Raw genomic sequence first — 26,614 nt, 5'->3', positions numbered from 1 at the left:
ATATTTGGCTAATGGTAATTCTTGGCAGTGTGGATGAGCAGAGGGATCTCGGTGTCCATGTACATAGATCCCTGAAAGTTGCCACCCAGGTTGATAGGGTTGTGAAGAATTCCTATGGTGTGTTGGCCTTTATTGGTAGAAGGATTGAGTTCCGGAGCCATGAGGTCATGTTGCAGCTGTACAAAACTCTCGTACGGCCGCATTTGGAGTATTGCGTACAGTTCTGGTCGCCTCATTATAGGAAGGATGTGGAAGCTTTGGAACGGGTGCAGAGGAGATTTACCAGGATGTTGCCTGGAATGGAGGGAAAATCTTATGAGGAAAGGCTGATGGACTTGAGGTTGTTCTCGTTAGAGAGAAGAAGGTTAAGAGGTGACTTAATAGAGGCATACAAAATGATCAGAGGGTTAGATTGGGTGGACAGTGAAAGCCTTCTCCCGCGGATGGAGGTGGCTAGCACGAGTGGACATAGCCTTAAATTGAGGGTTAATAGATATAGGACAGACATCAGAGGTAGGTTTTTTACGCAAAGAGTGGTGAGGCCGTGGAATGCCCTACCTGCAACAGTAGTGAACTCGCCAACATTGAGGGCATTTAAAAGTTTATTGGATAAGCATATGGATGGTAATTGCATAGTGTAGTTCAGATGGCCTTTAGTTTTTGACTTCCCATGTCGGTGCAACATCGTGGGCCGAAGGGCCTGTACTGCGCTGTATCGTTCTATGTTCTATGTTCTATGTGGGGAGGGATTCTCTGATCATGAGGCTAAGTTATGAAGGCGTCGTAAACGCTGTCGCAGGAGCAGCGGTCCAATCACTACAGGCGGCCAGCAGGGCACTGGACTGCTTCACGGAGCTCCAGCTGCCAATACTGGCGTCAAACGGACTGCGCGCAACTGCGCAAGCATGCTGCGTCTAGCGCCAAATCGCTCCACCCGGAAACGCCGGCCCACCAATCGGTAGGCCTCGATTACGGGCCTGGTCACGGCGGAGGTACCCCCAGGGGGACGTACACCTCTCTCCCCAGCAGGCCGCCCTCCGCAGCATGAACGCCGAGGTTCCGCCTGGTAGGACCACATGTGAACGACGTCTGCGGGAGTCGGCCCACGCAGAATCGCCGGGCGGGGGTGGAGTGGTGGGGAGAAAGTGGGGTGAGGAGATGGGGCGGTCGGCGGGCCGGTGTCGGCTTCGCGTAAATTCACCCTCTCCCCCGCGATACTCCGACCAGGCCCGGGATCAGAGAATTCCCCCCGTGAATCTTTGAAGTGCTGTTGTTATTCCCACTTCTGTCTCCTTACCGACATGAACGCTCTCGATGTAATTCATTTTCAATGAAATATTAAAAATATACCCTCACAAATACTGTCCAATATACATGGAAATAAACGAATTAGAACTCAGAATAGATTATATCAATATGTGTTGCAAAGTTGTGGGAAAATGTAAAGATGTGGAATTATTACCTCCTCCGCTGTTACATTGTTCAATTTTATGCAATGAACCAGTGCAATAGATTCGCTTATGGCAGCATGATGTGGTCATTGAGAGAGAGAGTGATCGACGTGGGCGGGATTCTCCAATCATGGGGCTGTGTCCACACGCCGGCCTGAAAACCGGCGCATACCACTCTGGCTTCAATGGCCTCCGAAATAGCGGAATTCTCCACTTTCCCGGGGCCTATGTTGATGCCGGGTTGTTCCCGCAGCTCCGCGAGTTCGCACATGTGCATACCGGCCGGCTCATTTCCGCGCATGAGCGGGGGTCCCTTCTCCGCGGTGGCAACTGGGCACGGTGGCATAGTCCGACAGCGGACTGGGGCTGAGGAAAGAAGATCGCGGGCCAGGGAACAGGGCCCCCCCTTCAGGGTCGGATCCACCCCCCCCCCCCCAACTTGGACGGCCCGGCACACTGAACTGCCAGGCTGCCGTGTGTGCGGTGAGTAATCCACGCCGGCGGGACTGACCAATACCTGACAGCCACGGCCCATCGGGGCCTGAAGAATTGCCAGAGGGGCGTGGCGGGAATAGGGGCGGTCAACACCGGCGCTGAGGAATGGCGTGAACCAATCCGGCGTCGGGCCGCCACATAAGTGCTGGCTTGAGTTGCGCCAAACACTCCACCACCGACCTCGCCGCCGAGAGAGTTGATGTCGGTGAACAATTCCTCACTTTCGGGCCCCGTTGACGCCGAAGCGGTTTGCGGTTGTTGTCACGCAGGCGTGGGGACTTTTCCCCATTATAGTACCTTATTCTACGTCACACTGCATGTTCTACTTTCTATCCAAAATACGTTCTTGAAAGTGTCGTTGCTGTGAAACGAATTCTGCCGAGAAGAAGAATGAAATTCGTAATGAATGAACGAAACTTCTCATTGCCAACTTTAGGCTTCGAGAGAGCCGGTCAAGTCAATTTGCCAACTATTCTCATCTTGTGGGAGAAAATTCCCTTAAATTATATCACCATTTCTTTGAATAATACTTTGGAATATTTTGAAGAAACTGCAAGTGCAGAAATAACCTCGCTTTAGTCTATTTTAGTGAGCACAGAACAGATGGTAAATGGTGCTGAGTCATAGTAATGGTCATGGGCATTGTTTCTTGTAGAATTTAAGGAACGGGTGGTTTCCACCACCGACTGAGTAAACTGGAAGTCTGCATTATAGATATAGATATAGAGAAATACAGCACAGAACAGGCCCTTCGGCCCACGATGTTGCGCCGAACTTTTGTCCTAGGTTAATCATAGAATTTTGGACAATTTTCCATGGCCAATCCACCCAACCTGCACATCTTTGGACTGTGGGAGGAAACCGGAGTACCCGGAGGAAACCCACGCAGTCACGGGGAGGATGTGCAGACTCCACACAGACAGTGACCAAAGTCGAAATCGAACTTGGGACCCTGGAGCTGTGAAGCAATTGTGCTATCCACAATGCTACCGTGCTGCCCTTAAGAAGTTAACCTACACTCCCTTGTTCTACCCTAATCCAAATACCTATCCAATAGCCGCTTGAAGGTCCATAAATTTTCCGACTCAACCACTACCACAGGCAGTGCATTCCATGCCCCCACTACTCTCTGGGTAAAGAACCTACCTCTGACATCCCCTCTATATCTTCCACCATTTATCTTAAATTTATGTCCCGTTGTAATGGTGTGTTCCACCCGGGGAAAAAATCTCTGACTGTCTACTCTATCTATTCCACTGATCATCTTATAAACCTCTATCAAGTCGCCCCTCATCCTTCTCCGTTCTCATGAGAAAAGGCCTCGCACCCTCAACCTTTCCTCGTATGACCTACTCTCCATTTCAGGCAACATCCTGGTAAATCTCCTTTGCACCATTTCCAAAGCTTCCACATCCTTCCTAAAATGAGGTGACCAGAACTGCACACAGTACTCCAAATGTGGCCTGACCAAGGTTTTGTACAGCTGCATCATCACTTCACGGCTCTTAAATTCAATCCCTCTGCTAATGAACGCTAGCACACCATAGGCCTTCTTCACAGCTCTATCCACTTGAGTGGCAACTTTCAATGAACTATGAACATAGACCCCAAGATCTCTCTGCTCCTCCACATTGCCAAGAAGCCTACCATTAACCCTGTATTCCGCATTCAGATTTGTCCTTCCAAAATGGACAAACTCACACTTGTCAGGGTTAAACTCCATCTGCCACTTCTCAGCCCAGCTCTGCATTCTATCTATGTCTCTTTGAAGCCGACAACAGCCCTCCTCACTATCCACAACTCCACCAACCTTCGTATCATCTGGAAATTTACTGACCCACCTTTCAACTCCCTCATCCAAGTCGTTAATGAAAATCACAAACAGCAGAGGACCCACAACTAATCCCTGCGGTACGCCACTGATAACTGGGCTCCAGGCTGAATATTTGCCATCCACCACAACTCTCTGTCTTCTATCGGTTAGCCAGTTTGTTATCCAACTGGCCAAATTTCCCACTATCCCATGCCTCCTTACTTTCTGCATCAGCATACCATGGGGAACCTTATCAAATGCCTTGCTAAAATCCATGTACACTACATCCGCTGCTTTACCTTCATCCACATGCTTGGTCACCTCCTCAAAGAATTCAATAAGACTTGTAAGGCAAGACCTACACCTCACAAATCCGTGCTGACTATCCCTAATCAAGCAATGCCTTTTCAGATGCTCAGAAATCCTATCCCTCAGTACCCTTTCCATTACTTTGCCTACCACCGAAGTAAGACTAACTGGCCTGTAATTCCCAGGGTTATCCCTATTCCCTTTTTTGAACAGGGACACGACATTCGCCACTCTCCAATCTTCTGGTACCACCCCTGTTGACAGCGAGGACGAAAAGATCATTGCCAACGGCTCTGCAATTTCATTTCTTGCTTCCCATAGAATCCTTGGATATATCCCGTCAAGCCCGGGGGACTTGTCTATCCTCAAGTTTTTCAAAACGCGCAACACATCTTCCTTCCTGACAAGTATCTCCTCAAGCTTATCAGTCTGCTTCACGCTGTCCTCTCCAACAATATGGCCCCTCTCGTTTGTAAATACTGAAGAAAAATATTTGTTCAAGACCTCTCCTATCTCTTCAGACTCAATACACAATCTCCCGCTACTGTCCTTAATCGGACCTACCCTCGCTCTAGTCATTCTCATATTTCTCACATATGTGAAAAAGGCCTTGGGGTTTTCCTTGATCCTACCCGCCAAAGATTTTTCATGCCCTCTCTTAGCTCTCCTAATCCCTTTCTTCAGTTCCCTCCTGGCTATCTTGTATCCCTCCAGCGCCCTGTCCGAACCTTGTTTCTTCAGCCTTACATAAGTCTCCTTCTTCCTCTTAACAAGACATTCAACCTCTCTTGTCAACCATGGTTCCCTCACTCGACCATCTCTTCCCTGCCTGACAGGGACATACATATCAAAGACACGCAGTACCTGTTCCTTGAATAAGTTCCACATTTCACTTGTGTCCTTCCCTGACAGCCTATGTTCCCAACTTCTGCACTTCAATTCTTGTCTGACAGCATCGTATTTACCCTTCCCCCAATTATAAACCTTGCCCTGTTGCTCGCACCTATCCCTCTCCATTACTAAAGTGAAAGTCACAGAATTGTGGTCAATACCTCCAAAATGCTCCCCCACTAACAAATCTATCACCTGCCCTGGTTCATTACCAAGTACTAAATCCAATATGGCCTCCCCCCTGGTCGGACAATCTACATACTGTGTTAGAAAAGCTTCCTGGACACACTGCACAAACACTACCCCATCCAAACTATTTGATCTAAAGAGTTTCCACTCAATGTTTGGGAAGTTGAAGTCGCCCATGACTACTACCCTGTGACTTCTGCACCTTTCCAAAATCTGTTTCCCAATCTGTTCCTCCACATCTCTGCTGCTATTGGGGGGCCTATAGAAAACTCCCAACAAGGTGACTGCTCCTTTCCTATTTCTAACTTCAACCCATATTACCTCAGTAGGCACATCCCCGTCGAACTGCCTTTCTGCAGCTGTTATACTATCTCTAATTAACAATGCCACCCCCACCTCTTTTACCATCCTCCCTCATCTTGTTGAAACATCTATAACCAGGGACCTCCAACAACCATTTCTGCCCCTCTTCTATCCAAGTTTCTGTGATGGCCACCACATCGTAGTCCCAAGTACAGATCCATGCCTTAATTTCACCCACCTTATTCCTGATGCTTCTTGCATTAAAGTATACACACTTCAACCCATCTCCTTGCCTGCAAGTACTCTCCTTTGTCATTGTTACCTTCCCCACTGCATCACTATGTGCTTTGGCATCCTGATTATCGTCTACCTTAGTTGCTGGACTACAGTTCCGGTTCCCATTCCCCTGCCAAATTAATTTAAACCCTCCCGAAGAGTACTAGAAAACCTCCCCCCCAGGATATTGGTGCCCCTCTGGTTCAGATGCAACCCGTCCTGCTTGTACAGGTCCCACCTTCCCCAGAATGCGCTCCAATTATCCAAATACCTGAAGCCTCCCGCCTACACCATTCCTGCAGCCACGTGTTCAACTGCACTCTCTCCCTATTCCTAGCCTCGCTATCACGTGGCACCGGCAACACACCAGAGATGACTACTCTGTCTGTCCTGGCCTTTAACTTCCAGCCTAACTCCCTAAACTTGTTTATTACCTCCACACCCTTTTTCCGACCTACATCGTTGGTACCAATGTGCACCACGACTTCTGGCTGCTCACCCTCCCCCTCCAGGATCCTGAAGACACGATCAGAGACATCCCTGGCCCTGGCACCCGGGAGGCAACATACCTTTCGGGAGTCTCGCTCGCGACCACAGAATCTCCTATCTATTCACCTAACCATTGAATCTCCTATTACTATTGCTTTTCTATGCTCCCCCTTCCCTTCTGAGCCCCAGAGCCAGACTCAGTGCCAGAGACCTGGCCGCTGGGGCCTTCCCCCGGTAGGTCATCCCCCCCAACAGCATCCAAAACGGTATACTTGTTTTGAAGGGGAACGGCCACGAGGGATCCCTGCATTGTCTGCCTGTTAGTTTTCTTTCCCCTGACTGTAACCCAGCTACTCTTGTCCAGTACCTTTGGTGTGGCTACCTCCCTGTAACTCTTCTCTATAACCCCCTCTGCCTCCCGGATGATCCGAAGTTCATCCAGCTCCAGCTCCAGTACCTTAACACGGTCTCTGAGGAGCTGGAGTTGGGTGCACTTCACGCAGGTATAGTCAGCGGGGACACCGGTGGTATCCCTCACCACCCACATCCTACAGGAGGAGCATGCAACTGCCCTAGACTCCACCCCCTCTTACTTTACAAAATTAGCTGCCCCGTGGACCAACTGGACCTCCGCCCTCCGACTCTACTTCCAGTCAGCTGTACTCTAAACTCCTGGCTCCCTTCACGCTCTTTGATAAATAAAGGAAATGAAATGTAAGGAACACCTTACTCCCTCCTCACCTAACTCCCTCAGTCACCAAACTCTCACTGTAGCACCCAAATGCCACAAGCTCAGCACTCAGTTCAAACAAAGTCTGCACTGTAACTAGCTCCTATTTATACTGTGACTCGAGCTTCTGAAAACTGGCCTAATGCAATTAACTAATTAACAAGCTCCAGCTGCAAGTAAGTCCAAGTAGAACCTTGTTTAAAGCTGATTCAAAATTCACCCTCTTATAGACCAAACAGCAACTTTTAAGTTAATTAACTAAATAAAAGAAATACTAGACTTTAAATAAAAATGAACCCTTTTACTCCCTCAGTCACCAAACTCTCACTGTAGCACTCAAATTCCACAAGCTCAGCACTCAGTGTAACATTAGACAACTAATGTCTGAAACCCAGAGGGTGGCACGGTGGCGCAGTGGTTAGCTCTGCTGCCTCACGGTGCCGCGGACCCCTGTGACGTTTAGACATTCTCTCCCGTGTCTGCGTGGATCTCATCCTCACAGCTGAAAGATGTGCAGGGTAGGTGCATTGGTACGGTAAATTGCCCCTCAATTGGAAACTAACTGCCTGGTACTATCGATTTCAAAAACCGAATGATATCCAGGAAGGAAGGAAAGAGAGAAAAAGAGTGAGAGAAATGGAGAGATACAGACAGATCGAGACTGAGACCGATATAGACGGACAGGCTGACGGAGACAGGAGACGATTTTTGGGGGTGGGGATCAGTCTATACTCAGTGTGGTCGATCTGCGGTGAGAAGCGTTCCAAATTGTTACAATCATTGTATTGCATACTAACATTTAATGAACGAAGTCAACATATCATCATCTGGAAAATATGTTGTTACATTGTGTATTTGACAACAAATTCAGTATCTTCTGTCAGTAAGAAGTCTTACAACACCAGGTTAAAGTCCACCAGGTTTGTTTCAAAGACTGGCTTTCGGAGCACTGCTCCTTCCTCAGGTGAATAAATATGTTGTGGAATTATGGTCAATGTTCGCCACATGTTCTCCCGTACAACTTTGATGGTCTGGCCGGGCTCATTACTTAGTACTCGGTCCAATGTAGCCCCCTCTCCAATCGGACTATCCACATCTCCTTCCCAAAAATCTTCTTGGAACTCTGAACCAATTCCTCACTATCCAGATCCCTAGTCCCAAGGAATTTTCAGTCAATATGAGGAAAATTAAAATTTCCCACTACAACAACGTTGCTATTTCTACATCTATCCAGAATTTGGTTTAAAGTCTGTTCCTCCACTTCCCGTGGTCTGTTGCGAGGCCTGTAGTACACTGTTGGACATTAACCTGGTGTTGTAAGATTTCTTACTGTAGTACACACCATCATAGTGACTGTCCCCTTCCTGTTTCTGAGCGCTACCCACAGTGCTTCGTTACTTGATTTTTCCATGATATCCTCTGTATAGCTGTAATATGGTGTGTGACAAGTATTGTAACTCCCTCACCTCTTTTTCCATCCGCCCTGACTCGCCTAAAATACTTATATCCTGGAATATTTAGCTTCCAATCTTACCCCTTTTTTAACCAAGTCGCCATCACAGCAGCCACATGCAAGTTCTGCGCGTGAATCAAGGCAGTAATTTCATCCGTCGAACATTTGCACATTTGCTTCACAGTTCCAGGGTCCATGGTTCGACTTCCGGCTGGCTCACTGTCTTTGTGGAGCCTGCACAGTCTCCCGGTGTCTGCATGGGTTTCCTCCGGATGCTCCCGTTTCCTCCCACAGTCCAAATATGTGCTGGTTAGGTGGATTGACAATGAGAACTTGACCTGAGTGTCCAAAAATGTTAAATGGGGGTTACTAGGTTACGGGGTTAGGGGAGACACGTGAGCTTCGTTAGGGTGCTCGTTGTAACTACCGGTGCAGACCCGATGGGCCGAATGGACTCTTTCTGCACTGTAAATTATATGGTTCTGTGTCTGACCTGTTATACTCCGTGCATTGAACTATATACACTGCAGACCTCCAATCCCACTGGGGTCAGCCGACCATTCTTTTCAGCCTGACCCTCGTACCCCAGTATCGACACTTGCTGCCTTACTGTCCTGATTCCCACCCCCCTGCCAAATTATTTTAAAGCCACTTGGGTAGAAACAAGCTGCCTTGTCATCTCTTTTCTCGTATATATATATACCGGCAGACAAATTGCAATAAATGTACTGAGTGCTAATTTATCAGGAAGAATAAACATATCCAAAAAATAAAGCCCGTTTTTTTTTATTTGACGAGAAAAAGTCACAATCAATTTTAAAAAGTGCACAGTGTACCCGATGACGTCAGGCATCCATGTGCGAGCATCCAATTTTACATTTGTCTGACCTAATGCTTGAACCCACACTAGCTTAATCTGATGCAGAATTCTCTTCCTTTGAACTTCATATTGATATTAATAAAGAGGAGGTCTTGGGAATCTTAAAAAGCATTGAAGTAGATAAGTCCCCAGGGCCTCATATTACGCACCCGAGAATACTGAGGGAGGCAAGGGAGGAGCTTGCTGGGGTCGTGACAGTAATCTTACTATCCACTATCTTACTATCCACATTTCCTACAGGTGAATTAACAGAGGACTGGAGAGTAGCCGATGTTGTTCCATTTTTTAAGAAAGACAGCTCGGATAATCCAGGACATTACAGACCGGTGAGCCTTATCTTAATAAGAAGTCTTACAATACCAGGGCCTCACTGTAGCATGGTGGTTAGCATCAATGCTTCACAGCTCCAGGGTCCCAGGTTTGATTCCCGGCTGGGTCACTGTCTGTGTGGAGTCTGCACGTCCTCCCCGTGTGTGCGTGGGTTTCCTCCGGGTGCTCCGGTTTCCTCCCACAGTCCAAAGATGTGCGGGTTAGGTGGATTGGCCATGCTAAATTGCCCGTAGTGTAAGGTTAATGGGGGGATTGTTGGGTTACGGGTATGTGGGTTTAAGTGGGGTGATCATTGCTCGGGGCCGAAGGGCCTGTTCTGTGCTGTACTGTTCTATCTATTCTAAGTCCAACAGGTTTGTCTGAAACACATAGTTTTCGGAGCACTGCTCCTTCCTCAGGTGAACTCCGCCGGCATCTCCACATCATGGCTTAACTATTCTTAGAGACACGATTAACTCACATTTGGAAACAAATGGAGCTATTTGTGAAGGACAGCATGGTTTTGTGAAGTTTAGATCGTGCCTCACTAATTTGATCGAATTTTTCGAGGAAGTGACAAAGATGAGAGATGAGGAAAAGGCAGTAGATGTTGGACTTCAGTAACGCCTTTGACAAGGTACCTCGTGGTAGACTGTACAAAAGATGAAGTCACATGGAATCAGAGGAGCGCTGGCAAGTTGGATACAGAACTGGTTCGGTCACAGAAGACAGATGATCGCAGCAGATGGGTGTTTTTTTCTGAATGGAATGCTTTGACTCGTGGTGCCACAAATGGACCAGTTCTGAGGCCTTTATGTTTCATGGTGTATATACATTATTTGGAAGAATATGTAGCTGGTCTGATCATTAAGTTCCCAGACGGCACAAAAATTGGTGGCGTTGCGTATAGTGAAGAAGATTGTCAGAGAATACAGCAAGATATAAACTGGTTGGAATCTTTGGCGGATAAATGTTAGATGGAGTTCAATCCGGATAAATGTGAGGTAATGCACTTTGGAACGTCCACTGCATGCAGGAATTACACAGTAAATCGTAGAACTCTTCCGAGTACTGACGGGCAGAGAGATCTGGATGTGCATTGTCCACCGACCACTGAACGTGGCAACGCATGTGGATGAGGTGGTCAAGAAGCCATACGCACGCTGGCCTTCATCGGTCGGGACATTGAATATAAGAATTGGCAAGTCATGTACAGGACCTTAGTTATGTCTCATTTGGAATATTGCGCACAATTCTTGTCGCCACACTGCCAGAAGGATGTGGATGCTTTGGAGATGTACAGAAGCGGTTTGAAATGCTGTTGTTTGGTATCGAGAACATTAGCTCTGAGGGAAGGTCTGATGAACTCGGATTGTTCTCAATGGAATGACGGATGTTGGAAGTGACCAGATGGAGGTTCACAAGATTATGAGTTGCACGGACAGAGTGGATTGTCAGATTCTCCTTCAGGTCAAGTACCAGGGGCACATCGGTTGAAAGTGCGCGGGGAAGCGTTCTGAACAGATGTGCGAGGCAAGTTGTTTTCACAGAGGGTGGTAAATATCTTGAACATGCTGCCTGGGAAGATGTTGGGAGCAGGTACGATAGTGGAATTTAGGGTGCATCGAGACTAATATTGGGATAGGGTGGGAATGGAAGGTACAGATACCGTAAGTGCAGACGGTTTTAGTTTAGCAGGTACAACAGTCGGTGCACGCTTGGAGGGTCGAAGTGCCTAATCCTGTGCTGTATTGTTAATCGTTCTTTGAGACAGGAAGGCAATGGAGCAATCCGTGTGATTTATCAGCGAGAATGTACAAATTAAAGATTATATTTTTTCCTCGCTCTTTTTCACAGACATGGAACGCAGAAAAGGGTTCCTGTTCAGTCACACTTCGTGGTATTTTTATTTCAAAATTGAATTCTAATAGCTGTTTCTTCGCGACAGCCTGACCAATTATAACACCGTGATCTCACTAGTGACGACCGTACTTCCTGGTATTTCTTCTCCTTTCTGAGCTTGTTCTCAGGAAGCAGCTGTGGCTCCAAAAACTGCCTACACAAGAGTTAGACATGCAGGAAGAACAATTAGTTGCTGAAGACTGTGCGGATTTCTTGCTAGTATGATTAATCTCGCTCTTCTTTGGGGCATCAGTGAGTATAAGTCTCACGTTATTTATCTTTGCCGCCCGGGAGTGGCAGCGATTTGTAAACCAAAATATGCATTTACTACCGGAGACAACATTCTTAACTAGTCAATAGCAGAGATAAGTGATAAAAGAAGCCTTCCCAACCTGCATATTCAGTTATTTAATGAATCCCCGTAATTAATCATTGGAGAATAAAGATTATGCGATCCTGAATTTTGAGAGGCGTCCAAGCGTTAAATGGTAACAATACTTACCATAGGTGACACCTGTTTTCCCTTTAAGAGAATGGCTTGAGGTCGATTTGATTAAAATGTTGCTGATTCTGCGTGGAGCATTGGTAAATGCTACAACAGCAACAAGAAACTTGTAAGGGAACTTTAGATGTGGGACTCTCCCAGAAATCATAGACAGACTCTTAAAGATTCGAAACAATTCTTCACAAAAGTGAAGTGTATTCAGTTCCACGGGGATAAGTTCTGTGATTACATTATTCACAAACCATGTTAATATTGTGTCTGGAGAACCTGTTTTTTTCTCACCAGATTTTTCAAAGACACAAAAATCACTTAGAACCCTTTATGTGGAGGAAAATTTTACCGACTAGGCAAACTTGACAGCTGAACCAAATTGTATGAACATTTTATTTAAATGGAAAAGGAAAAGGTAAGTTGTGGCGCACGGGAATCTTGTTGTCTTGGTTGAAGCATTAAATTAGCATGCTACAGCATTAAGTTAAATAAACAAAATCAATTTCGACATTCATTTCAATGGACATGAAGTATATGGAAATCACTTCTGTTTGTATCTACACAGTCCGACTGCAGCCAATTTTTCTGCATTATGCTGTTGCCTCGAATTTTCGAGAAGGTGATACATTCAGAGAAGTTTCAAGTGGCTGGACCCGATAGTTAAGCTGTTGTTTTGCCATGAACATTGACCAGATTGCCAAAATACCTATTGCAGCTTTCAATACTGAAATTATTTGTGGTGTAAACATATAATATGATTCGCCCGTGCGTAATTGGTATAGCATGAGAGGTATTCGGTTCAAGTTGCAGATAAGGAGGAATCACTTCTCCATAAAATCGTTAGTTTCTCCATTACTCTACAGCAGTAAACATTGCAGACTGTGTCATTACATACATTCACCCACAAGAGGTACATGCTCAAAACGAAAGTAGATGGACCTGAGGTAAATTCGGAATGGATTTAGCATGGTTTAGCAGTCAAGAATCAGAGTGAAGGATCAAATTGATATTTTATTCAAAGTGGCAGGCGGTGGCCAGTGGTTTCCTACAGTGATCAGTGCTTGGGAAACTGCTATTCACAATATATATGAACGATTTGGAAGAGCGAACACAATGTGATATTTCCAAGTTCCTGGTTGGCATAATACTAGGTGGTATTGGGACTGCTGAGAGGAATGTGATATTTATTCAAAGCGAATTCGACAAGTGGATTGGGTGTGAAAATAGATGGTAGAATTACTCTAACGTGGATAAGTGTAAAACTGTCCACACAGGTACGAAAAATAAAACAGAGTATGAATTAAATGAGGCTAGGTTGAGAAATGTAGATGTGAAAAAGTACTAGAATGTCCTTTCAAAAGAGTCACCGAAAGCAAGTAAGCTGTTTAAGGAAATTGTTGGGAAGTTGAATGGGATGTTAGTCTATTCTTCCGCATGTGAATGTAGCTAAGGCATAATCCATGCATTCAGTGTGAAAATGAACAATAGTGTCACTGAATGGCATGAACGTTTGGGAAAAGAAGGACCGAACACATGTTTTTACATTTCCACTTTAATTGAACTGACCAATAAAGATGGAATTGAAATTTTGCAACAGCTACATAATATTACCTATTATTTATTGAGGAGGCCATATTCCATGCTGATCAGACCAAGAGTCTCAGCACTAATAAGCGAATTGCCAATCACATGTGTCTGTTCCTTGGGAAAGCACAGAACAGTGGAAGTGAATCTCACAATGAGTTCAAAGTATTCATCTGGGAATTGAGAATGTGCGTCACAAACAAAAGTTCAGAAGAAATGTATAATACACTCCCATACAGTGACTCTGTTAAATTATCAAAACTGGCATTTTTACGTCGTAGATTGTTTTAATAGGTTTAAATATATATGGTCCGTAGGTCAGACTGTTACGATGATCAAACAAGCACAGGGGAAGCACGGAAAGACAGTGGGTAGCACAGTTTATTCACAGCGCCAGTTTCCCAGATTCCATTCCCGGCTTGGGTCACTGTAAGTGTGGAGTTTGCACGTTCTTCCCTTGTCTGCATGGGTTTCCTCCTGGTGTTCCGATCTCCTCCGACGGTCCAAAGCTGTCCAGGTTAGGTATATTGGCCATACTAAACATTCCAGGTTTACGGGAATCGTGTGGTTGTGTGGGCCTGCAGTGGGGTGCTCTGTCCAAGGGCATGTGCAGACTCAATGGACAGAATATTCTCCTTCTGCACTGTAAATTCTATGTTCCATAAGCACGGTACAATTGAACCACGGAAGACAAAATCGTTTCAAAAAAGAACAAAGAAAATTGGAGCACAGGAACAGGCTCTTCGGCCCTCCAAGCCCGTGCCGACCATGTTGCCCATCTAAACTAAAATCTTCTACACTTTCTGGGTCCGAATCCCTCTATTCCCATCCTATTCATGTATTTGTAAAGATGCACCTTAAATGACACTGCAGTCCCTGCTTCCACTATCTCCTCCTGCAGCAAGTATCAGGCACCCACTACCCTCTGGGTAAAAATCTTGCCGCGTACATCTCCTCTTCACTTCGCACCTTAAACCTACACCCTCTAGTAATTGACCACTCTACCCTGGGGGAAAGCCTCCGACTATCCACTCTGTCTATGCACTCATAATTTTGTAGACCTCTATCAGGTCGACCCTCAACCTCTGACATTCCAGTGAGAACAAACCGAGTTTATTCAACCGCACCACATAGCTTATGCCCTCCAAACCAGTCAATATCCTGGTAAATCTCTTCTGCAACCTCTCTAAAAACTCCATATCCTCTGGTATTGTGGCCACCAGAATTGAACTCAATACTCCAAGTGTGGCCTAACAAAGGTTCTATATAGCTGTAACTTGACTTGATAATTCTGGTACTCAATGCCCGGCTAATGAAGGCAAGCATGCCGTATGCCTTCTTGACTACCTGCTTCACCTGTGTTGCCACCTTCAGTGACCTGTGAACCTGTACACCTAGATCTCTCTAACTTTCAATACTCTTGAGGGTTCTACCAGTCATTGCATATTCCCGACTGCATTCGACCTTCCAAAATGCATGACCTCACATTTGTCCGGATTAATCTCCATTTGCCACCTCTCTGCCCAAGTCTCCAAACGATCTAAATCCTCTCCCACCTAATTTTTCCAATCTAATAACAATTAATTTCCTTGCTAAATCTATCTAAGATAAAGAATGGGATTCTCTCTACATTATTGAAATATTGTTCACTTTATACATTTTCTTTCCTAGTTAATCTCCATGTGGTGGTCGTGAAGGAAATAGACGGTGAGTATGCATTTGAGGTGAAATTAATAACTACTCGAATCATCAAAATCTAATGTACTGTTAATGGGGAAGCAGTGGCCGAGTGGTATTGTCACTGAACTAGTAATCCAGATACCTAAGGCAAGATCCGTGACGGGTGCTCAATTTCTACATTGGCAGATGCTGACCTTTGAATTCAATGACAAGAACAATCTGGAATTGAATGTCGAATGATGAACATCGAAACATTGTCTAATGTCGTAACAAAACATCTAGTTCACTAATCTGCAGTAAGGCAATCCGCAGGAATGGCCAGTTCTGACCTAGTTTAATACGGCTGCTATCTGATATGGAGCGCAGTTCGTGCTGCCAGTCCAGCCAGCGACACCTACAGTCAAATGGCTGTCATCTGATATGGAGCGCAGGTCATGATGCTGGTCCAGTCAGGGACAGCTACAGTAATATAGCTGAATCTGATATGGAGGGCAGATAATGATGCTGGTCCAGCCTGCGACACCTACAGTAATATGGCTGCCATTTGATATGGAGGACAGGTCATGATACTGGTACAGCCTGCGACAACCAAAGTAATATGGCTGCTGGCGGTTTCTAATGCTGTTCCAGCCATCAGAAGCTATAGTAATATGGCAGCTATCTTATATGGAGCACAGGTCATTATGCTGGTCCAGCCACCGACACCTACAGTAATGTGGCTGCTAGATTACATGAAGCGCAGGTCATGTAGCTGCCCCAGCCAGCGACACCTACAGTAATATGGCTGCAACTTGGTACGGAGTGCAGGTCGTGATGCTGGTCCAGGCAGAGACACCTACAATAATATGGCTACCATTTGATATGGAGGTCAGGTCATGATGCTCGTCCAGCCAGCGACACCTACAGTAATATGGCTGACATCTGGTACGGTGGACAGGTCATGATGCTGGTCCACCCTGCGACACCTACAGCAATATGGCTAATTTCTGATATGGAGCGCAGTTCATGATTGTAGTCTAACCATCGACACCTACAGTAATACAGCTGCTTTCTGATATGGAACGCAGTTAATGATGGTGGCACAGCCAGCGACACCTGCAGTCATATGGATGCTATCTGATATGGAGCGCAGCTCATGATGCTGGGCCAGCCAGCGACACCGACAGTACTATGGATGCTATCTGATATGGAGCGCAGCTCATGATGCTGGGCCAGCCAGCGACACCGACAGTACTATGGATGCTATCTGATATGGAGCGCAGCTCATGATGCTGGGCCAGCCAGCGACACCGACAGTAATATCGATGCTATCTGATATGGAGGGCAGGTCATGATGCTGGTCCAGCCAGCGTCACCTACAGTAATATAGATAGCATCAGATATGGATAGCAGGTCATGGTGCGGGTCTAGCCAGCGACACCTACTCTAATATGGTTGCAATCTGATATGGAGCGCAGGTCATGATGTTGGTCCAACCAGCAACCTCTGCAGAAATATGGCTGCCAAGTGATACGGAGGACAGGTCATGATGTTGGTCCAGCCAGCGACACCTACACAACTATGGCTGCTATCTGTTATGGGGGCAGGTCATGATGCCGGTCCAGCCAAACACTCCTCGAGTAATCTGGCTGTCTTCTGATAAGGAGCGCACGCCATGAAGCTAATCAAGCCAACGACAACTACAGTAATATGGCTGCCATCTGATATGGAACGTTGTTCATGCTTGTGGTCCAGCCAGCGACTCCTGCAGTAAAATAGCTGCTATCTGATATGGAATGCAGTTAATGATGGTGGTCCAGCCAGCGACACATACAGTAATATGGCTGCCGTCTGATCTGGAGGACAGGCTATGATGCTGGTGCAGCCTGCGGCACCTGCAGTAATATAGCTGCTATCTGATATGGAGAGCAGTTGTTGTTGCAGTTCCAGCTAGAGGCACCTACAGTAATATAGCTGCCTTCTGATATGGAATGCAGTTAATAACGGTGGTCCAGCCAGCGACACCTGCAGTAATATGGCTGCCGTCTGATATGGAGGACAGGCTATGATGCTGGTGCAGCCTGCGACACCTGCAGTAATATTGCCGCTATCTGATATGGAGCGCAGTTCATGATTGTGGTCCAGCTCGCGACACCTACAGTAATATGGCCGCTATCCGATATGGTGCGCAGTTCATGATTGTGGTCCAGCTCGCGACACCTACAGTAATATGACCGCTATCTGATACGGAGCGTTGTTCGTGATGCCGCTCCAGCCAGCGTCACCTCCAGTAATGTGGCTGCTAAATATATGGACACGTCATGATGCTGGTCCAGCCAGCTACACCTGCAGTAATATGGCTGCTTTCTTACATGGAGGGCTGGTAATGATGCAGGTCCAGCCAGCGACACCTACAGTAATTTGTTTGCCATCTGATTTGGAGGGCAGGTAATGAGGCTGGTCCAGCCAGCGACTGCTTCAGTAATATTGCTGCAATTTGATATGGAGTGCAGTTCAAGACGCCGATCCAGCCAGCGGCACCTACAGTAATACTGCTGCTATTTTATATGGAGGACACATCACGATGCTGGTCCAGCCTGCGGCACCTGCAGTAAAATGGCTGGTATCTGATATGGAGGGCAGTTCACGATGCTGGTCCAGCCAGCGACACCGACAGTAATATGGCTGCCATCTGGTATGGAGCGCAGATCATGATGCTGATACAGCCAGCGATATCTACAGTAATATGGCTGCCAACAGACTTGTGGACAAGTCATGATGCCGCTCCAGCCACCGACACCTACACAAATATGGTTGCTATCTGATGTGGAGGGCAGTTCACGATGATGGTCCAGCCAGAGATACCAACTGTAATATGGCTGCCATCTGATATTGAGCGCAGGTCATGATGCTGTTCCAGCCAGCGACACCTACATCAAGTAACGGATCTGTATTTCAAAATGAATTTCGAAACATTTTACAACCTTCAGCTTTTCTTTTTGTGTAACTTTCCAGCGACAAAAACTTGTTCCAATTTTAGAAATGGGCTACTTAAATCAAGCATGGTACGAACTTCATTCAATTTCGCCTTTAATAGACCATTGTTTAGAATGCTGCCGTGAATATTTACTTGTGTTTTTGGAAACTCATCTACTCTTGTGAATAATTAGGACCTTAACACTGACAACAATTTCTCCATTAACTCCACTAATTGATATATTTTGTTTATTTTTTTCTTTAGACCCCATGACACGCCTTTAAAAACACTAACTCTGGTCTCGATTAAATGATGCGCGACAGTTTCATTTTTTTGTAAAAACTGCATTTGCAACTGATATAATTATATAGACGTCACAATGATAATCATCATCGCCATAAGAGATATACTAATCATAGGAAAAATAATTGATATGACAATGAACAAATAAATATACCGCACAGCAAGAGGTCCTTCTGCTCTCTCAACCTGTGGCGACTATGATGCTCTGATTATAAAAAAAAATCCTTGTGTCCTTACTCGGTCCGTATATCTCTATTAGTTTCCTATTCATGTACCCATCCAGATGCCTGATAAATGTTGATAATGTGCCTGCTACCACCAAACCCTCTCTGCAGCGCGTTGTAGTCACCCACCACTCTCTGTATTAAAAACGTAGCCCGCACATCTCCGTTAAACTTTCCCCTTCTCACCTTGAACTTCTGCCTCCTGGTAATTGACTCTTCCACCCTGACTATCCACCCTGTCTATGCCTCTCCTAATTTTCCATACCTCTATCATGTCTCCTCTCAGCCTCCATCTTTCCAGTCAAAATAATCCTACTTTATTCAACGTCTCCTCACAGCCTACACTGTCGGGACCAGGCAACATCTTGGTGAACCATCTTTGCACTCTCTCCAAACCTTTCAGGTCCTTCTAATAGTGTTTGACCAGAACTGCACGCAATACGACAATTGCGGTCTAACCAGGGTTTTATACAGTTGCAACATGAGTTCCAAACTCCTGTACTCAATGTCCCTGCTGATAAAGGCAAGAGTGTCATGTACCTTCTTACTTACTTTGGCCACCTCTATTTCCATTATGACAATGAGAAATAATAATAATAAATAATAATGTAACCGCTAATTAAGAAAAACTGCTTCTGTTTATAAACTGTTATCCTGTTGTGTTCTTCAGCTGACATATCCGTCCCAACCTTGTCTGTGACTCCAGAATTTAAAGTGTTCCTGACTGGAGAGGACATACATCTCACCTGTCGCTGTCAGTGTCCCATCTGGAGAATTCATTCCTGCAGAAACCGGAAACTGATTCGAAATTTATACCGAGATGTCAACGAGGGAGAGTGTGAGAACACGATCGAGTTCGTTGCAGCTCCGATTTTGGAGGGGAATTATACCTGTCAGTGTTTAATCCTGGAGTTCGCAAAATGGAGATTTTCAAATCAGAGCGATCCAATCCCGATACAAATTCGAGGTATGCACCGAAAATAAATAGTGAATAAGATTGCATGGATTTGTTTTGCTATCTCCTAAGACTTATACAATGCGTCACGCGATACATTTATTGAATCAACGGTGCAAATCAGGATATACGCCATCTGAATTACATTTTAATTGCAGCCGGATTTGAGGGATTAAAGCTTGCGGTGTCCTTACAGTTATCGGGCCGCGGTTTACTCGACTTCGGAATTACGTCAATGCTACGCAGCTCAACCCTGATATTAACACAGGCGAACATTTCCAGTATATCCTGAAACGTACAGCCCGCCAGTTAATCTGCGACTCGAACCACGACAATTCTGCAAAATATATATTTTTTTCAATTTGGAGTACCCAATGTATTTGTTCCAATTAAGGTGCAATTTAGCGTCTCCAATCCAGCTCCAATGCACATTTTGGGGTTCTGGGGGGCTGAACCCACGCAAACACGTTGAAAATGTGGAAACTCCACACGGACAATGACCCAGAGCCAGGATGGATCATGGGACCTCAGCTTCGTGAGCAGCAGTGCGAACCACTGCCCCACAGTGCTGCCCCCAATTGTGCAAAATATTTACCTATATACTTACACACCGATATATGGTTTAGCCCAGTGGACTAGGCAGCTTGTTTGTAATGCAGAACAAGGCCAGCAGCGCGGGTTCAATTCCAGTACCAGCTTACACGAACAGGCGCCAGAATGTGGCGCCTGGGGCTGTTCATAGTAACTTTATACCTGTGACAATAAAAGGTTATTATTAATTATTATTATATGTATACATTATATATTATATATTCAATAGTAAGCTACCAATGTTGCTACCAAAATGTTGTTAACAGCACACGACCCAAAATTTTAACAGTATCGACATGGAGAGAATTCTTGAGATAGAGAAGATCAATGAGATCAGTTTCCGGAGATTTCAATGCCTCGAGTTATAAAGAACTGTTAACATTATAAAGTCAGGATATTTATTGCTGGTTGCCAAATTATTTCCAAGAAATTGATCTCAAGTACATTTATATTGACGTATTTTTACATATTCTATTCAGCGAGAACAGCATGTTGAATGCGAAATATTTTGCATGACACTGAATCAGTCATTTATTCTTTTTTTCTGCAATGCCTCATGTACTTAAGTGAATTGGGAATAGGGAATATACATTTTCGTTTCAAAGAACAAATGGATCTGGCGTCAAGGACGCAATACTGAATGTCTCTCTGCGTTTATAATAAATGCAGAACATTAATTTCCATAGAAGCCAATCGGCTTAAATTTCAGACATGGTGCATCACTGGCAAAAGATCCACTGCCGAAGACAAATTTCAAATCAATGGGGATATTTAAAAAGAGGGATCAATGACCCAAGAACCAGCAATGCTGGAGGTTGGTCTGATTCACGTGTATCGACAAAGGCTCTGCTGGATCAATTTACGTTGGATTTTTCAGATACAAGAGAAAGTTCGAGTATGGAAAGATTGTTAAATAATACACCTCTTCTCCATATCATCAACCACACTGAGAACTGTGATCTTATTTTTCGACCGTTTTTGATGAAACAGCGAGACAGATGCCTGTTGGAAGAAGTTGATGTGCAGATAAAGCATGCGTTGGTGATCACTTTCCAGAATTCTACAGATTGTGGAATGGTTTAATGAAATCTGGATTGTATCAGATGTCATTCTGCTATTTGAGGAGGGTTTAAGAGAGAGAAAAAAGGAACTTCAGGCTTGCTCACATCACATTCGGGGAGGCTAAATGTTGGAATTTATTTTCAGGATCCAATACATAGGTATTTGCACAACCATGAACTGATTGGACAGAGTCAACATAGACTTAGGAATATAAATCAGTTTTATGAACTGCAGTTCCCTCAAGACGTCAGGTAATAGATTTCCAATATTTGTTTATACAAATTTGCATGGTACAAGCAAGGCATAAAGACAGCTCTAGGTTTCAATCTACAACACGCTCTGACCAAGACAACAGTTACTGCAGAATTAGCCAGAAGACTTGATGAATCAGGGACAACATCCACAACACCCATCGCTTTCAAACAGAATGACCGAAGAAGAGAATAATATCTGAAAAGCCCAGTGCGAAGGGGAAATCAACTTATTTCTCTCCAGACCCAATGTAGTTCATAAAAGGGACCGAAAGCACCTCTCCCGTGAGGGATATCTCACCAGACACACAGCCTTACGGAAATACAGAGGTAAAAAAAAATCGACCACGTTCACAAAATGTCCGACAGCAGATAAACTGCCAAAGTGGGAGATGCAAATTAGGGGAAATGACAACCATCCCCTAAATTGTGAGCTCAATAAATCACCGTCCGCAGCAGAAATCTGAACAGTCCACGTAGACACGAAGAAAAGTGAGCACAGCCAAAAAGAAAAGAAATAATCTGACTCTAGGCACCTTACTCGAACATAGCGATGACAGACATTAGCTCACGATCCACATCCGCTACCCTGCTCGGCTTGGCTCATCCTCTCCCAAGGATACAATAGAATAAAGAAACTGTGCATATCATTGATAAAAGAGTCGATGAGCGTTGTATGTTCGAACTTTGAATGTGTTTTGCGAACATCCCCCTCAGATGGTTGATCAGCACCAGAAAAAGCAAAAGCATATTGGCACCGATTGAGATTGCCATTGAGACAGAAAACAGTGAATAGGAAAAAACAGATCATTGTCGCTTGGACAGACTATGGCTCCAGGATTAACACGAAGAACTGTAATTCTGCGCCAGTTTTTCAAAATCTGCATCAACGATTTCGATGTGGGGAGAAAATATCATATATTCCATATTGATGATCATCCAAAGCGAAGCGGGAAAGTATGTTCTGAGGAAGATGTAAAACGACTACTGGAGGACTTGGACAGAATAAGGAAGATAGCAAGAAATATCATATGGAATAGATGCGGTAAAATGTATGGTGATCCATTTTGATTAAACAAATAGATATCCGTCGTATTTCCGAAATGGTAAGAAGTTAGAAAGTGTAGAAGTAAAAAGGTATAAGGAAGCCTTTGTCCATAAGTCACTGAAGGCTAGCATGCTACTGCAGGAAGGTTTTCGCAAGACTAAAGGAATGTTTGTCTCATAGTACGATGGTTTAGGTACAGGACAAGACAGGTATTGCAGCAATTGTATCAGCTGTTTAATGCTCAAATGGAGTATTTTGTGTGGCTTTGCTGACCGTACAGAAAGGAGATTTGCCTTGGGGAGACCATAAGAAAATACAACAATAAGAAATAAGAACAGGAGAAATCAATCGGCCCCCTGAGACTGCTCCGCCATTTTTTTTAAATCATGGTTGATCTAACACTCGCGAAGTCTACTTCTGCGCCTTCTATCCGTCACAACTAATTAAACACTATCGTATTGCGTATTCAGCTTCCAATACTCCTGGCGAAAATGACTCCGATTAACGAGTACAACAAATGTCACAGGACTCCGTCTGCGAATGGCAGTGTTATCTGAGGAAGATAGATTAGGGAAAACTGGGACTGTGTTCGCGGGAGTTGTTAAGAATGAAAGGTGATCTGATTGAAACCTACAATATAATTAATAGCGGATACAAGAAGTTGCAGGTAAGATATTTGCCGTAGCGGGGTCGTCGATAATGGCGGATGGGGGGGATTTAAAAATAAGGGGGATGTCACTCGAGACAGAGATGAAGAGAAATGTCTTTACACAGAGGGTTGTGAATTATTGGAATTCTCCGCCCCAGAGGGCTGTGTTCGCTCAGTCATTGAGTGTGTTTAAAGCAGAGATTGATAGATTTCAGATCAACAGTAAGGTAAAGATTTTGGGGATAATATGTGTAAAACGCATTCAACTGTCCGGTTAGCCATGATGAGTTAGCTGAGTCGATAGACCCTTGCTGTCAGGGGCATTGCTTGGAGACACACGTTGGGCGCATTCGTTCGGATGGGCAGCAACATCGATGATGACGTACTAGTATTGTCACGGCACTTGCAACCCAGAGACACAAGGTGATCCTGTCGATAACCGGGTTCAAATTCCAGCATGGCAGATTGTGATATTCGAATTCAATAAAATCAGGAATAAAAGTCTATTCAAGACCATTGGCAATTGACATTAATGCCCAACAGATTAACACATGTACTTGAGGGATATAAATCTGTCCCCCTTACCTGCTCGAGCCTACCTGTGATCTAAATTAGGGTTGCGCAATAAAGGATGGTCCATCCAACGACACCAGTGAATAGAAACGTCCTATTCCAATGTCACTATGTTAAATTTCATCGTAGTTACCGGCGCAAGTGATATATGAAAATGGGGATAAAGTTAACATGCTGTGTACATTGCGGATTCTGCCAGACAAAGGGTGGGTGAAGTAAGAACATGCCAATAGGAAAGGGTAATACTATTAAGCATTCAGGTCTAAGTATTTTATGACTGAACAGAAATGTGTGTTGAAATATGAATGTATCTCTAGATCATTGCCGTTTGTAACCTAACATTTTATTTTAGGGTATCGATATTTGTTTGCGTTCAACCTATTAATTTATCGACATGTTTTATTCTGTTGACTCTCCTCCACCCCCAATTCCAATCACTTCTTGGCCCTACCCACCCCACCTCGCCCCCGAACATATATTGCTGCAGATAAACCTCCAGCACCGCAAATCGTCAAGGAACCATCCTCTATTGTAGGTTCAACTGGGATGAAAATTAATATAAAGTGCCACCGTGAGTTTAATTCCACGCGGGGAACATTTTACTTGCACAGAAACAAGGAAGGAGCAGCTATACAGTCCCTGGATTTTTCAGGTGCTACGCAAACTGTGACCTTCACTGTCGACAACCATCCAGAACCATTGTATGAAGCTTACGTGTGCCGTTATAAAACAGATATTCTGGGACGTATGATATATTCACCATTCAGTAAAGATTTCAAGATGACAGAACAAGGTGCTTTGCAAATGATAAACACGGGGTTCGTGGTGCAAATGTCACATTGTCGGAACCATTGGAGTTACCATAGGAAAATCGCTCATTGTCACAAGTAACCTTGAAATTAATTTACTGTGAAATGCCTCTAGTCGCCACATTCCGGCGCCTGTTCGGGGAGGCTGGTACGGGAATTGAACCGTGCTGCTGGCCTGCCTTAAAATCCAGCTACTTAGCCCTGTGCTAAAACAGCCTCCAGGCAAGCATACAAATCAACATCACATGTCTTGGAATAATTCCCATGTAAATGCCAATTGCGGCAGGATTGGTGACTACAAAACGGAACGAAGCGAAAACAAAGATTTCCGTTGAAGCTATTATTTATTAGTCTTTTGAAATCTTACATTCGAGGGAATGGCATATAAATATTAATGGACGATACCTTTTCCTACTTCACAGGACATAATCGCACAACAGTTCTGGTACACACTGTCTTCAGCCTATTATTGTTCCTCATTATGGTGATAATTTTGATTGATCATTTTTGCGAATGTCAACCAGCCGGAAGGTGAGTCACAGAAATAGAATTGTTCCCGTTGTTTTTCTGTTTATTGTGCGCTGTGGAATTGTCTGGAAATGAAAATGTAATTATTTGGTCCGATGTGATGCACCATATGCCAGGTGGCATCCCACCTTCAGGAACGAAGTGACTGTCTTGTCTCTCCATTGGATTAATGCCTGGTACTGGATCAGTTAATAACATTTCCATGTTGAGAAAAAAACACACGAGCACCAGCTTGTGTTTTTGCTTGATGCTGCGTGGCAGCAGATTCGTTTTGGATACGTATCAAGTGGGATTTACAGGGAACTTCGCATGCCGATAAATAGTCCTGGTCTAAGGTATTGGACATTACGCACAACGATATTAGATGTACATTAGTAATGTATAGCGGCCAAACGTTGACTGACGTTCATTACATTAAAATTTCTATTCTAATGTGTCAAACTAGCGTCCATAAAACGGAGCAGCAACATGGTTTATGTTCTTACGTAGTTTAAAATAATAGCGGAAAACGTTCGAAACACACAGCGGGTCATAAATATGTTACTTAGAGAAGAGTTTGCAATTTTGATCACTGACCATTCGTGCGAATGTGACAACGCCCCTGATCTGGTGCAGTGCAACATAAAGTTGCCCGAGATATGTATGGCGGATAGACATCTGTGACTCAATTTATATGTAAAATACAGTGGCGAGGACTTTAACAGTGTAGTGAGGGATCAATTAATTAAATCGAGGGACTGGAAAATGAATGAATGATTATAAACGGATGGCACATGGATAAAATATATAATAGAGCGGCGGTGGACTAAGTTCAGAAACAACGCCATTTTCTAATCGCTATTGGTTTAGCTCAGTGGGCTATACAGCTGGTGCGTAATGTCGAAAAAGGCCAGCAGCGCGAGTTTAATACCCGAACAGGCGCCGGAATGTAGCGACTAGAGCATTTTCACAGTAACTTCATACTTGTTACAATAAAATATTATTATTTTGATTTCAACAGGGATTAAGACCTTTAAAAAGGTTTCAGAAACTTCTGCAAATTCAGAACCTGGATTGAAACCTCACTGGAGTGACTCCATATTGCAACAATTGTTTTACGTCTTTATTGTATTATCTGGAAAATAAAACATGCCCTGATCATCTGCTCGTTATCAAACGTGCCATAACTTGCATAGGTCATTCTGAAGTACACAGCATATTGTACTAATAAAAGGTAAATTAAGGGAATATTTATTTTTCTTAAGTGAAACCAGTTCCACTTTGCGAGTTCAATGTGTCGAACGTAAATTAACAAGGGAACATTCCAAGCTTCAGGATTCCGGTTGCTTTCCTCGCCTGACGAAATGGTTTAGCAGTTACTTACACGGAATGTAGGGAATATAATTTCTGCAATTATCGGGATTTATTAATAAAAA

At 44.5% G+C, this 26,614-nt stretch overlaps 1 protein-coding gene across 2 annotated transcripts; it reads left to right on the top strand.

Moving 5' to 3' along the window:
- The first annotated feature begins 11,575 nt into the window (after positions 1-11,575).
- On the top strand, positions 11,576-26,341 carry LOC119958579. Of its 2 annotated transcripts, XM_038787059.1 has the most exons (6): positions 11,576-11,742; positions 15,242-15,277; positions 19,404-19,700; positions 24,350-24,655; positions 25,094-25,202; positions 26,200-26,341. In XM_038787059.1, exons 1-6 carry the CDS (start codon positions 11,712-11,714, stop codon positions 26,204-26,206), a joined length of 786 nt encoding a protein of 261 aa, XP_038642987.1. In that variant the 5' UTR covers positions 11,576-11,711; the 3' UTR covers positions 26,207-26,341. The 2 variants fall into 2 exon arrangements, with proteins under 2 accessions (XP_038642987.1, XP_038642989.1); XM_038787061.1 differs by lacking the exon at positions 24,350-24,655.
- The last annotated feature ends 273 nt before the right edge of the window (positions 26,342-26,614 follow it).

Source organism: Scyliorhinus canicula, chromosome 30 (assembly GCF_902713615.1).
Source record: "Scyliorhinus canicula chromosome 30, sScyCan1.1, whole genome shotgun sequence".
In the NCBI taxonomy this organism is placed as follows: Eukaryota; Metazoa; Chordata; class Chondrichthyes; order Carcharhiniformes; family Scyliorhinidae; genus Scyliorhinus; species Scyliorhinus canicula.
The sequence above is the reverse complement of the archived record's forward strand: the minus strand, read 5'-3'. Positions and strand labels throughout refer to the sequence as shown.